The following is a 14,269-nucleotide window of genomic DNA, read 5'->3' as shown; positions in this document are numbered from 1 at the left end:
TCCAGGTCTCATCGAGGGAAGCCAACACTAAGTAGACCTTCTGAAGATTACTATGCTCCATCTCTGTATCTTCCAATTCAGCAAATAAACGCCTGAACTCCGTGAGATGCTCAGCCATGGTGCTTTCCTCCGTTAAACGCATCTGGTACAGTTTTCTTGCCAAACACAATTTGGACCCCGCTGTCGTTTGAACATGAACATTTTGTAGCACGTCCCACATACCTTTCGCTGTGGTTTCGTCTCTGACATAAAGCAGCTGAGAGTCAGAGAGTGCCAAAGTAATAAACGCCTGCACCTTCTCATCCTTGCGTGTCCAAGCTGCCTGAGGAGCCGCCAGTGGGGTGGTGTCAATTACCGCAAACAAATCTTCTTTGATTAGGAAAGCTTGCATCCTCAGCTTCCAGCTGGCATAATTAGTCCCTGTAAGCCTTTCCATCGGCATGCCTGCAGACATATTAACTGCCATCTCCGCTCACCTCTTCCAGGCACGATCAAGCAGCCTCCCGGAGTCTTTACTCTTTTGTAAAGTGCGCTGGATCTGGGCCCATAACCCTGTTGGTGTGTCTGTGCGGATATACCGCGTGTCCAGCGACTTTACAATGAAGAGCAAGACGCGTAGAGATCCACAGACAAAGAACTTGGTTTAAGAGTCCTTTACTTCGGACATTAGGGCATACAAGCATACAAGCGGTTTCACTTTCCCTCTACAGAGCAGCTTTTTTTCACAGAACACAAATCACTCACAGAAGTCCAAACCCCCACACAAGGTTGGCAAGGCTGTCCAGCCTATATCTCTCTCTGTCGCCTTGACAACACCAGGTGCTGGCCTTGAGCCCGCCGTGCCAAGGTTCTCTGCAAGAAGCTGCAAGCAGCTTAACTCCTGCTTCGCTTTTCCTTGCTTTCAGGCTTGATGGAAACTCTAGTGCCAGTCATGCCTATGGGTCAACAACGCTTGTACAGTAGGCTACATTCCAGCCATGCAAAAGCCTACTGGAGGCTTAATCACAGTTCAAGGACACATTCAGCCAGGGCCGGTTCTAAAGGGCAGCCAGGTTGGGCACTGGCCTGAGGCCCCCGGAGCTACAAGAGCCCCTGAGGGGCCCTCTGCCCCCCTTCTGCGATCTGCACTCCCCACGCCCCCCACCTACCTGTCAGCCGGCTTTTTAGCATTGCCCTTAATGAAGATGGCGGCCGCAGCTTCCCTAAGGTACTGAAGCCGCTGCCGCCATCTTAGTTGATGGCAGAGATGTGCGCGCATAGCACGCAGATGTGCCATCAACAAAGATGGCGGCGGAGGCTTCATTCTCCTTAGGGAAACTGCGGCTGCCATCTTCATTAAGGGCAATGCTAAAGCAGACCTTCATTAAGGGCAATGCCAATGCCCAGACAGGTAGGGGTGCCATGGGGTTGGGGGCCGCACATGCACATATGCGCATGCGTGCGTGCGCACACACACACACACACCAAGGATCCCCACATGCCTGGAGCCAGCCCTGCATTCAGCCATGCAAAAGCAGTAGAGAAAGGTGTAGAGCTGGGCCAGTGAGCGGCACAATCTGGATCAGGTCCACCATGTGTATGTGTATGGGTAAAAGGTTAAAGCCATCTGCCCCTCCTGTGCTAGGGTCCCAGTCATGATCAGGACTCCCATCCTGACAATTTGTGTTTGAACAAAAAGCAAAACAGGAAGAAAAGGGAGGAAGCAGCGGCACAAAGCCTGCAAAAACAAAACACTTTGTGGAGGAGGAATCAGCAGAGGGAAGAATGGATTGCCTTTCTCACTATTCCTTCCCCCACTGGATCAGGTCACTTATAACATGTGTTGGTGCTTTACTCCCAATGGTTTGGCCCTCAGAAAAAGGAAAGTGAAATGTCATAAGAGTCATATAGGGAAGGGGGAAAATAGGACTACTGCAGGAAGAAGAAAAATTCTGGAAGAAAAAGCACGTGTGAACATTTTGAAAAATAAAAAGCATACTGCCTAAGGCTGCTGGAAACTGAGATGTGAAGAAAACTTGAACCAACAACGATCAGGAAATGACATGAAATGCTGGATTAGCCCAGAATAGAATGTGGTTGCGTGACTGCTCACTGGGGGAGGGTATTGCAAACATGTTACCTGCTGCTGAAAGAATTGCACTGGCTGCCCGTTAGCTACCAGGCAAAGTTCAGGGTTCTGGTTTTGGTGTACAAAACCCTATGCAGCTTAAGACCAGGATATCTGAAAGATTGTTTTACGCCTTACATACCCAGTTGATTACTATGCTTTACAGGCAGAGCTTGGAAAAGTTACTTTTTTGAACTACAACTCCCATCAGCCCAATCCAGTGGCCATGCTATCTGGGGCTGATGGGAGTTGTAGTTCAAAAAAGTAACTTTTCCAAGCTCTGTTACAGGTGAGGGCCTCCTGCAGATACCATCTTCTCAGGAGGTCCATTTTGCACAACATAGGAAGCGGACCTTTAGAACTGTAGCACCACCACTTTGGAATTCCCTGCCCTTGCTATTAGGCGCCATCTCTTGTCTTTTTGGCACCTGCTGAAGACCTTCTTTCAACAAGCCTTTTAAGTAGAGACCTTATCTGCGACTGTGAAGGAATTGCATTTTAAGATATTTTTAAAGCTGTTTTTAAGATGTTTTGTTTTAATATGTTTGTAAAGATGTTTTGTCTTAATATGATTTAAAGTCTTTTGTTTTTAAGATGTTTTAGGGTGCTTTTAGTGTTTTTGTCTGCCACCCTCAGCTCCTTCTGGGAGGAAGGGCGGGATATTAAATAAATAAATAAATCCCTAGCAATAAGTTTATCTTCTACCCAAATGAATGTGTTTAAAGAGCAACACAATCCATCTTGCTCTTGATTTTTTTTAGTTTGGATTGCTGTTACAGAGGAAATATGTATTACGAGGGGGGCTCTGCCCCCTACTTACTTTGCTCACCAACCCCCCTCCACTCACTCCATACACCAACTGGGGACACACACACACACACACACACACAGAGGGAACCCCCAAAAGCCTCCCCAGGCAACTCCCAAAAGGGCCCCCAGGTACTCGCTGCTACCCCATTTAGGCAGCTTACCGACCTCCTACCTTTCCAGGCTGCTGCTGTTGCTTCCACCCCACCTCAACCACTTATCTGTCTCCTGCATTGTCACTGCCACTTGCCCCCTGCCCACTCGCTCCTGTCCACTTCCTGCTCACCCACCTATCATTGCCCCCTGCCTGCCATCCATGCTTCCCTCACTCCCTTGCCATGCTTGCCTGATGTTCTGCCACCACACCGTCCCTATGTGTGACAGCATGATGACTTACAAAAATATTATATAATTAGATTAGATAGATATTTCAACACAAACAATGAATTGAATTCTGTCTTCACTGAGTTATTTACTAACTCTGTATGTTTTGCAAAAGGGCCCATTTCAATCCTACAAATGCTTCCTCTGTCATAAATTCTATTGAGCTCAATGAGGCTTATGCATAGAATTGCAGCCTCAGAAGTTGTTCTAGGCCAGGCCTAAGCATTTAAGTGTCACTATTGCTGTATTATAATACAACAAGCTCCTCAAGTGTTCATATGCGGACTCCACAATTGTAAACAACACTCAGGTCCATTCCTGACTTCATACCCAGACCACCAATATCCTATGAAAGAAGATGATTAAGACAGACATTTTGTCTTGTTATAACCAAACCTAATCCATCCTAGAATTTAACATGAAATATGCTGTGGAAAGCTACTCTGAATGGCTTATGTATAATTTTGTTGTTGTGATGTGCCTTTAAATCGATTTCGACTTATGGCTATGCTATGAATCAGCAATCTTCAATAGCATCTGTTATAAACCAGATCTTGTAAGTTCAGGTCTGTGGCTTCCTTTATGGAATCAATCCATCTCTTGTTTGGTCTTCCTCTATTTCTACTCCCTTCTGTTTTTCTCAGCATTATTGTCTTTTCTAAACTAAGTAACAATAAATTAGCAAATTATCTTCATTTTGGGGGATGGAAACATGTTTTAGAGATAATCCATGAGATGAACAGATAGCTATCCATAGCCATAGTGGGGGTTTGTAATTATAAATACATTTTCCCCAAATCTCCCCACACTCTGGCGGGTATTGGTGTTGCTAATTGCTGCAGTGTGTAGTCATTCAAATATCTCTGACAGGATTTATGAAAAGTATTGCAATTGTCATCAAATATGTTTGCACCTATGAGGTCCAAGTATGTTTTCGTGAACAAATGGTAGCAGATGTATTGTCTTGCTGAATTATAGGATCCCCTTCCCTTTCTGCATCTTCATTCCATGCGAGCAAAACAGCCCAGGATGGCAGTGGGAAAACTCCATTATCTAGAAAGAGTTGCAAAGATACTGTCAATTAGAAGGGAAATGGAGCCATAAATGACCAATTCACTGCTTTCCTTGTTGTGTATCACTGCCATTTGCACTCTTTGTTTTACAAGACCAAAAATTCTTTTTAAAATACCACCAGTGGTATTCCATTACTGCCAGTGGTTTAGGTTATCTATGTAGGTACGTTTAAAAAGGATCTAAGTAAGCAAAAATGTCTGTTATAATCAATTTTAGATTTGTTATCAGATTTTGTTTATTATTGTTCTAGATACAAAATTAACTTTACTGTTTACTTTTCCATGCCTTGAAATGAGAACAGCAGTAAGTGGTCTGAATGTTCTTTAGTTTCACACTTGTGTCTTTCTGTAACTCTGAACACTTTGCAAATATGCTAGGCCATTTAAATTGCTATTAAAATGTACATTTTCCTTGGCTTCTAAAGCTCCTGGGTGAAATATAGTTACTCCCTAGATTAGCAAAAGCAAAAGCAAAAAAATGGTGTTATATAAAGCTGTGCACCCATTTCTAAACAGACACTAAAATATTTCTATTCTGAAAACCCAAGTTTTGTATTGTTTCTATGCTTCCTATGTAAACTCCCTTGGGAATTTTTTTTATTGCAGTATACAAATATCTTTGAATGAATATATAAAATAAATATCACATTGTTGAAAACTAAAATAAGAGTATTAATTTAATATTCAATGTGTGTGATTAATATGAAACAGAAAGTGGAAGGATGGTCTGTATTAGTTCAAATCAGTTTGGCTCTTTTGTTCATATTATTATTCTTTAAGATTAGAGATGTGAAGGCCCAGAAAAATACTGGAAAAAGTAAAAAGTTAAAAGTAAATTCAATTTGTAATAATTGTTTGAATAAAATGTACTTTTAATATACCAAATGTGATAATTTTATGCCAAACCAACTTGTACATAAGTACATTTTATGTTCCTGAAGTAACAAAGTGACTTTCATTGTGTAAAAAGTGCTAATATTGCATTTTTTCAATTTTTCTGAAAATTTCCATATTTTTCTGGAAAAACGTTTTTTTCCATGTCTTCAAAATTTCTGGAAATTTTGCATCTTTATTTAGGATACAGGCGGCCCCCGCTTATATGGCAGGTTCCATTCCGGGGCCCCACCGTAAAGCAGAAATCGCCGTAAAGCAGAACCCCATTGAGTATAATGGGACGCGCTGCACGAAAATGCTGCGAAAATGCCGCAGAATGCCGCAGAAGCGCTAAATCGGCTTTAAAACGGGGAATGAAAGCCGCCGCGTTAGCGGAATGCCAGGAAGCAAAGAGCCGGTAAGTGGGGACCTACTGTACATAAGTAACATGCATCTGGATTTTGCTTTCTGGGAAGTATCCAAAAGGGGAACTTGCACATGTTCTTTACACAATAATAGTGCATTATTGGTGGATTTCTTCTGCTTTATTACTTGTTCTGCAATGCTGCCCCAATACTACTACATTGGTTATCTGGAGGAGCTATAGTGCAACAAAAATGGGACAAAAAAACCAGAACATTTGTGGTATGAAACATTATTTCAGCAGGAAGTTACAGGACAATTGGAAATGAAGCAGTATGACCACTCCCCAAACTTTTGCAGGTGCAAATAGTATTGAAAGTGGGATCATTATGACCATCCCCTGACAGCAAATCTCCATGAATAAAAAGGTCATCTAGAGGGGCTCATAGTTCCTCACAGGAAATATTAAGTCACTTAAAATCTGGTGGAATATTATAGGCATTGTTAGGACCTTGAGGAGGTGTAGTTCTACAAGTCAACCAGGCAAAAAATAAAAGGGGAGGAGGGTTTGAAAGAAACCTGTGAAAGCAGAAAGGGCTCACAAGGGAGATGTATTACATTCCTTTTCTATCTAGTCAGGGAGAAGAGAAGGCATGTGTAAGCCAGGGGCGGAGAACTTGTGGCTCTCCAGATATTGCTTGACTCCAGTTCTCATCAGACTTAGCCAGCCAACAGCCAGAGATGATGGGAGTTGTAGTCCAGCAACATCTGGAGGTTCTCCATCCCTGGTGTAAAGCAGCAGTTGTGGATCTGGTGAATCAAAGTGGAAGTGTCAGAGAGAGAGCCTTTGAGTTATTGTACTCACAGGAGAGCCGGTCATGGAGTACTATACTGTTTGATATATGTAAATGAGGGATATCCCAAGCTAAAGAAATCTTTAATCACACATGTCACTTCAGGCCTCATACAGCAAACAGGGATAGGCAAATCTGTCAATTTCAGTTTCTCATTTTTCCATGTTCAGTTCAGTTCCCCACATTTCTGTATCATACATTACAATGTTTTATTTTTGTTTTATTTTTAAAAAGATCCTCAGGAAAATTAATTTGTCAGCATTTTAGTGCTAATTTCTTCTAATACTCACATTTTTGTACACAATTTTGCCTGATGTTCACATTTTTGCACGCAGTTTTCCAAACAATGTATTTTATTTTTTTCACTAGCATATGCATTTTTATGCTTACTTTCCCCTAATATAGACATTTCCGTATGCATTATTTGGTTAGAGAGCTGCATGATAAAATTTGGAGATGTGTGCATTTCAAAGAATAGCTGGGTTTCAGTTCACATATTGTTTTGGAAAGTGCAAATTAGATAGGAAACCTAGCCTATCAATGGGAGACAGGGGTGTATTTTATCACCCTATTTGTTTAATCTATATGCAGAACTTATCATATGGAAAGCAGGTTTGGATCAAGATTAAGGAGTTGTGAAAACTGGAGGGAGAAATATCAATAATTTAAGATATGCAGACAATACCATACTACTATCAGAAACTAGTAATGATCTGAAATGAATGCTGATGAAAATTAAAGAGGAAAGTACAAAAGCAGGACTACAGCTGAATGTCAAGAAGACTAAAGTAATAACAGAAGATTTATGTGACTTTAAAATTGACAATGAGGACATTGAATTTGTCAAGGATTACCAATACCTTGGCACAGTCATTAACCAAAATGGAGACAATAGTCAAGAAATCAGAAGAAGGCTAGGACTGGGGAGGGCAGCTATGAGAGAACTAGAACAGGTCCTCACATGCAAAGATGCATCACTGAATGCTAAAGTCAGAATCATTCAGACCATTATACTCCCGACGTCTATGTATGGATGTGAAAACTGGACAGTGAAAAGAGTGGATAACAGAAGAATCAACTCATTTGAAATGTGGTGTTGGAGGAGAGTTTTGCAGATACCATGTACCACAAAAAAGACAAATGATTGGGTGTTATAACAAATTAAACCACAACTATCACTAGAAGCTAAAATGATGAAACTGAGGTTATCATACTTTGGACCTATAATGAGAAGACATGATTCACTAGAAAAGACAATAATGCTGGGGAACGCAGAAGGGAATAGAAAAAGAGGAAGACCAACCAAGAGCTGGATTGACTCTATAAAGGAAGCCACAGACCTGAACTTACAAGATTTGAACAGGGTGGTTTATAACAGATGCTACTGGAGGTTGCTAATTCATAGGGTAATTGGCTTGAAGGCACATAACACAGAGACATTAAAATCCTAACCAAGCCAAATCTCTCTCCTCTAATGACAAAACAAGAGGAAGGCCTCTTTCCCCTCCCCTCAATTTCTATTACCTTCATCCAAGTTATTATCATAATGTAGAATGACAGTAGAAGGCAACATACACAAATCCATTGTTAACAAGCCACAACAAAGTGGCCAGTGCAGACTAAAAAGAAACAAAGAAGGAGGAATGGCATTTGCACCTGACATCCATGGATAATGTAAATTCTTGCCTTAAAAACTTAATTATAAAAAAACCTGCTTGTGTAATCAGGAGCACTGATATATACATTGCCTGATATGCAGGCAATTTAGTTTTATTAACGGCCCAATCAGCTGCATGTCTACTAAGAAGAAGGTCTGACTGATTTCAGTGAGCCTTCCTCCCAGGGAAGTGGACATAGCATTGCAGTCTGAAAGGCTTTTAATTGGTTCATCCAACTGATTCATTAACTAATTATTGCAGCCTTATTGTAAATATAAGAGTGCTATAGGATGAGAGTCCATTTCTACAAACTCCTCACCAGCTTCTGGTGAGGAAGCCACTGCACACCATGAAATCCAATTCACTTGACTAGACTTGCTGTAATTCTCCGAGGTAGCACTCATACATTTACCTGCAAGAAAAGCTTATTATAAACAATGGGACTTCCACATAAATATGTGTGGGATTGCACTGAGAGTTCTTAAACTTACCAAAATCTTTCTTGCAGACCCTGGTCCACATCATGCCCCAGCAATCTCCCAACACTAAAGTTATCTTCAGGTCTGACAGTAATGTGTTACATCAACATGTGAAGGGGCATTGAGAAAAGCACACTGTCACTACATACACAGAGCTGCTGTTCTGGTAGTCTTCTAAACTCGGGAGGATAACCTGTGAAGCAGGGGGCCTCTTGTATTTGTGGAGGCTCCTCACACATTTTAACCCCTGAAAAACCAGTTATAAAATGAGTACAGGAGGCTCCTCACTTCACTTAGTCATCCTCCACAAGTGTGAAGGTGATCAGAAAGGCAACAGGTGGAGCTGAAGCATTCATCCCCACCCCCCACCCCCTTGTATGTTAACACACTAACCTAACAGCTGAAGAGGGCTAGCAAGAAGCATGGTGAAAGTTTAACTCATGCTGAAGTTCTAGCATGCACACTTACCTGCTGCCTGCAAGTAAGTCCCACTTTAATTAATTGGGCTTACTTCTGAGTAGACCTGTACAGGATTACACTGTAATACAGCTAGGAATAGGAGAGAATATCCTCTAAATCAAATTTAGTACTGGATTTTGACTGAATCCGAAAATTCACTGTCTTTTCAGACAGGCACTGATTTCTTGCGGTGGGCCACAGCTGTAACCAGCATGGCTTCCCCCCCATTTCCTCCCCCCCGATTTTACATAATTATCTTCATAATTACAAACTGTTATCCATTAACTCCTGTGGATTCACATAAGCATTTATGTTAAAAATCACATAATTTTTTTCACCGCCAAAAAGCAACAGCAGATCTAATCAGCAAGTGCAAAAGCAAGCGGGAACAAAAAAAGGGCAGATCGGGATTGAACGATGGACTATTGGAATACAAGTGGATCAGAACTAGGCAGCAAACCCCATCCCTAAATATAGCTGTACTTTTTGTGGACCTGCACATGAGAAGCAAAAGCTTTAGGAAGTAACTCAAGGCACTTTTTGTGTGAGGGAGAAGGGAAGGCCAAGCCTTTTTGGCACATAATATGCAGAGACAGATCTAAGTCAACACAAGCTACATGCCTTTAAAACTGATATTATATTGATGGGACTGAGGTAGGGTTTTTATAAAGTCAAAAACAACTGCCATGCCATAATTTTTTTATCCGTTTGTTGAATTCCAACAGAATATTAGACTCAAGGGGTGTCAGGAATTCAATGTGCTATGAGCCCAACCTCAAACCAAGGAAATGTGGAGATACACAAGTTTTCAATATTCCTTATTTTCTGTCAACATGCCAGCCATGACTTGAACCCTGCCAGGTGTTTTCTATTTTTGCAACCTCAGTATACAGCTGGCGTGCTACATACAGCTTACGTTTTGACATTTTATGAGAATATCATTTCAGCGCACACTGTCATTGGACATAGTGCATGTCACTTACCTTACTTCAAAACAAGCCATATCTAAAGGTCTCCTCAGTAGCACATTGAGTATGTTACATTCACACAGCTGGCCAGGAGGATTTATGTCTTAATCACTTCATTACTGAACCACGGAGTTGCCATTTTTTTTTCCCAATCAGCCCTGCTACTGTACTTTTGATAGCCTAACAAACAGCTTATCTCCATGGAGAAAAAGCATCAGCTTCTAAATTTCTGCCTGTCAAGCTGCTGGTGAAGGCATATCTTGCTTCCTCTAAAAATGAAGTCTGGTTCAAATGTTTACCCATCCCAGAGGGATGCTGCTGAAAAATCATCTGCTCCACATGGCAAGGGCATCATACTTGCATGGTGCTTACTGATTATGTGAGCCAAAGCATATGTGACACCTTCACACCAGCCACGCCTGGGGAGACACACCACTAGCATGTAGATGTTTCATATGATTGTGCTGATTCACGTGGTAAACCCAATACAAACAATGAATAAGGGAACTAGAGAACAGTAATTGATGTGGCCAAAATTTGCCTGGGTAGATGTTAAAATATCCTCTTTTTGGCAAAAAGAAAGACATGCTCCTTGAGCTTTTTGTAGATGGGAAGCAATTTGATAGCTTCCATAAAGTAGCCTGGCTGGTTAAATATTTGCAAAAAATAAATAAAGCAGAATGAGGAGGGAAGTCGATGTTCAGTGAGATTAAAGACCACCTTTCCCTGTGGTTTGCTATAATGACAGCAGTGTCAGTGAACAAAGGCTATGTGTTGCCAGCTACAGATTCTGTATTTCCAGGAGAAAATAGCAGCTTATGAAGCAGGCAACAATAACTATTTGTTAACGGCAGTGGAAAAATGAATTTGTCATTGATGATTGTTAAAATATATCATAGAGCTGTTAAATACTGTATATTGTGAGATTTAATGGTTTCCTTAAAAAAAGCAGAACAGGAAACAAATCTTAATTCTGTACATAAAAATAAGAATATAATACTACTCAGCTGAATTACAGATAGAAGCAACAGGACTGAAGGCGAGATTGAGAACTGTGCCAGCTAGATATACAAGTGAAATAAATGAGGTAATTCACGATCTCACCAGATCAGTGATTTAATGTGTGGCATAGACAGGGCCTAAAGTTACAGTGGAGGTAATACCCCAGAGTAGAAATTCTCTACATGAATTCTTGCAAGCAAAACTCTTTTTCCACAAAACTCTCCCAAGGTTCAGTGTAGCTGCTATTCTCTCTGGCAGAAAAGACAGCCACTTGCATAGAGCAGAATAATACAGTAAGGTATCTACTACTGGGATGTACCAGGTATAATCTCTACAAAGAGTGTAATCTGGAATAGCAATTAGCTAATGGTTTTCTCGAGAAACCAACGGAAATATCATTGGAAAATTAAAGGCCAACTTTTTAGCCAAGTTAATAAATTTAAGTACCTCGGAATAATTTTTAGTTCCTCACTATCTTGGTCTTCCCAGATTTGTGCGGTCACTGCATCTGCACAAAATATTTCCAAAATTATTATTAGATTTTTCTATTCCAGAGGAGGCAGATACATTCCTGCAGCCCTAAACATTTTTAGAGTCAAAATATTACCACACCTTCTCTATGGTATACCTGTTTGGGTTACAAACTTTAATCCCAAAGTGGAACAAGTTCTCTCGGATTTCTTGAGGGCTATATTTGGGTTACCAAAATGCGCCTCTTCTGCTGGTCTTCGTTTAGAAGCTGGAATCAATTCTGTAGAGTGCTCAGCTTGGTTGCAAGCCTTTAATTTTTGGACTAAAATGGCATATACGGGTCCTTCCCTGGGTTACCTTCACCTACTATGGGGGGATCCGTTTGTCAGTTCCTGGTCCAAAATTCTAAATGAAAAGTTAAACTGTTTAGGTTTATCTAAAGAGTTACTGGCTTCTTGGGATCTTAAGGCTGCAATGCATATAATTGGCCAACGGATAAACGATCTAGACCGTCAGTTTTTAATATCAAAAGCAAAAACTTCTTGTTCCCCATCGCATTTTGGCCTGAGTTTTTGCTTCCCAAATCAAGCTTCATATCTAGAAGATTTAACCTTTGCGCAATATAGATTTCTGTTTACCCGAGCCAGATTCAATTGCTTTCCCTCTGCTATCCTAGAGGGTCGCTTTCATGGCATTCCCGCAGAAAACCGACTGTGTATCTGTAAGATGAACTTACCCGAAACAATTTGTCATGTTCTCTTCTTTTGTGATTTATACTCTGATGCAAGAAAAAAATTCATTTTACCTTTATTTACTGGTCTTCCAGGTAGATCTTTAACCTGGAAAACGCACTACCTTTTAGCTGATAAATACAATTATGTTACTTTGCATGTAGCCAAATTCTTTTATATAGCTCAGGCCATCTGTAAAAGGCAGGTTCAATAATTGTTATGATGATGAATTAAAGTTTAGGACCTATTTAAATTAAATTCTGTTTTATGGGTTTTATAATTCGCTTATATTCTAATTCAATCGATTGTATGTTTTGTTATGCTGCTTAAGTTTAGGTCGAACTCTGGTTTGTAGCAGTAACAGTAATTCATTCTTAATGTTTAAAAGACTTTTAATGATCTGTAAGATGCAATGAGTTGTTGTATTGTGTTATTTCTATTTTGGGTCTATGACCGTAATAAACTAACTAACTGACTGGCAATTAGCTATAAATTTGTGAAAGCTGTAGTCATACCCACTAGGGTTGCCAGGTCCATGGCCTGAGACTGATCCTGTATCTTTAGGAGAAGAGGTCAGCCAAGCGCAGGTGTTGTTGCAACTCTGTAATGGGAAAAACCACAAGGTGGAATTCTTGGAGGCCAGGCCTGGCAACCAAGAGGTCTTCTGTATCTTTAAAAGTTGGGCAGGGGGAAGGGAGAATTCCACCTTGTGGTTTTTCTCATTACAGAGTTGCAAGAACACCTGTACTTAGCTGACCTTCTCTTCTCCTAAAGATACAGGATCAGTCTCAGGCCAAGAACCTGGCAACCCTACTCTGCTTGATTATTTTCCACAGACTTTGCTATTCACTATGCTATTCTGTCACAAACAAATTTGAGAGCCTCACTGACACTTCATTCACTTGACAGAGCAAAAAGGGTCCATTAGCTAACTTGGAACTTCAGCAGATGATATCATTCCCACTCCAAAAAAAGTCCTGGAGCTATGCTCCCCTATATTCCCCCCTTCTACATCACTTTTAGATATCCAATGTGTATTTATTTATTTAGATTCTCTTATAGACTGCTTTTCATCTGATTAGGATCACAGGATGGTTTACAATACAATAATGAAAACAATAAATATATCCATCTATAAAACATTAAATAAGACCAGAAATTTACAACTCTTCATATCAATCCAGCAGATAACAAAATACAGAAATTAGTGCATGATGGAACATGTACCAATATTTTTTTTCATTTTGACCTTCTTATAAAAGATGGAATAACTAAGATTTAATTACCAGTGAGTAAACATACTTAAAAATAATCACACCACCTTGCATTTGAAGTACCTATTGTCTGCGCTCATGATCAAGGTCTAGCCAGATGAGAAGTAGCTCAGGCAAATTTCTGGGAATATCATCTACTTTCTAAGGTAGGGGTGGAGGACCTCTGGTGTGCAGGCCAATTTTGCCCTGCCAAGAGGTTCAAATTGCCCCTAAGGCCATTTCCCCCAAACCCTGGCCACCTGTCAATCAGCTAATATCAGCTGATAGATAGGAAGGCAAGAGTTCTATCCTGCCTTGGCTGAGCATGTCAACAGGGAACACGGTGCATGCAGCCAAACCCAGCAGCTCCATATTTATTTATTTTGCAGGCATCAGAGGCAAGAGGCAATGTACACAAAAGAAAAAAAGCAGGTTTCTTTTTCTCTACCCCATCAGCTGACGAGGAGGAAAGAAAGCAAGCTTTGCCAGCCATATGCTCCGTGCTTTCCAACTGAGGCCAAACTAAGGGGTGGTATAGGATTGGGTTGCTCTCTGTAGAACCACATATCTGTTTTATCCCATAAACCCCAACAGTCCATTGGCCATGCTGGCTGAAGCTGATGGGAGATGGAGCCCAGCGACATCCAGAAGGCACCATATTAGCTACCCCTGCTCTAACTGTACCTATGTGCTAGTTTGAACTGAATTTGTGTCCAGTGCAGATTACTTGCCAAATGTTCTCACTTTGCTGCCATTTATGAATTAGTCATAATACTATGTAACATAT

General features: G+C 40.8%; 1 protein-coding gene across 2 annotated transcripts in view; it reads right to left on the bottom strand.

The window, feature by feature from the left end:
• RNF144B (ring finger protein 144B) overlaps nt 1–8,762 on the bottom strand; it is a 95,098-nt gene extending 86,336 nt beyond the window's left edge. The window contains exon 1 of one of the 2 annotated variants that reach the window (XM_061593106.1): nt 8,611–8,762. In XM_061593106.1, coding sequence (XP_061449090.1) covers nt 8,611–8,644 — 34 coding nt within the window. In that variant the 5' untranslated portion in view covers nt 8,645–8,762. The remainder of the gene's footprint in view (nt 1–8,610) is intronic. The other variant, XM_061593053.1, reaches the window with a different exon arrangement.
• Nucleotides 8,763–14,269: the final 5,507 nt, after the last annotated feature.

Source organism: Rhineura floridana, chromosome 1, assembly GCF_030035675.1.
Source record: "Rhineura floridana isolate rRhiFlo1 chromosome 1, rRhiFlo1.hap2, whole genome shotgun sequence".
NCBI lineage: Eukaryota > Metazoa > Chordata > Lepidosauria > Squamata > Rhineuridae > Rhineura > Rhineura floridana.
Note: the sequence above shows the minus strand (reverse complement) of the source record. Positions and strands in the feature narration are given on the sequence as shown.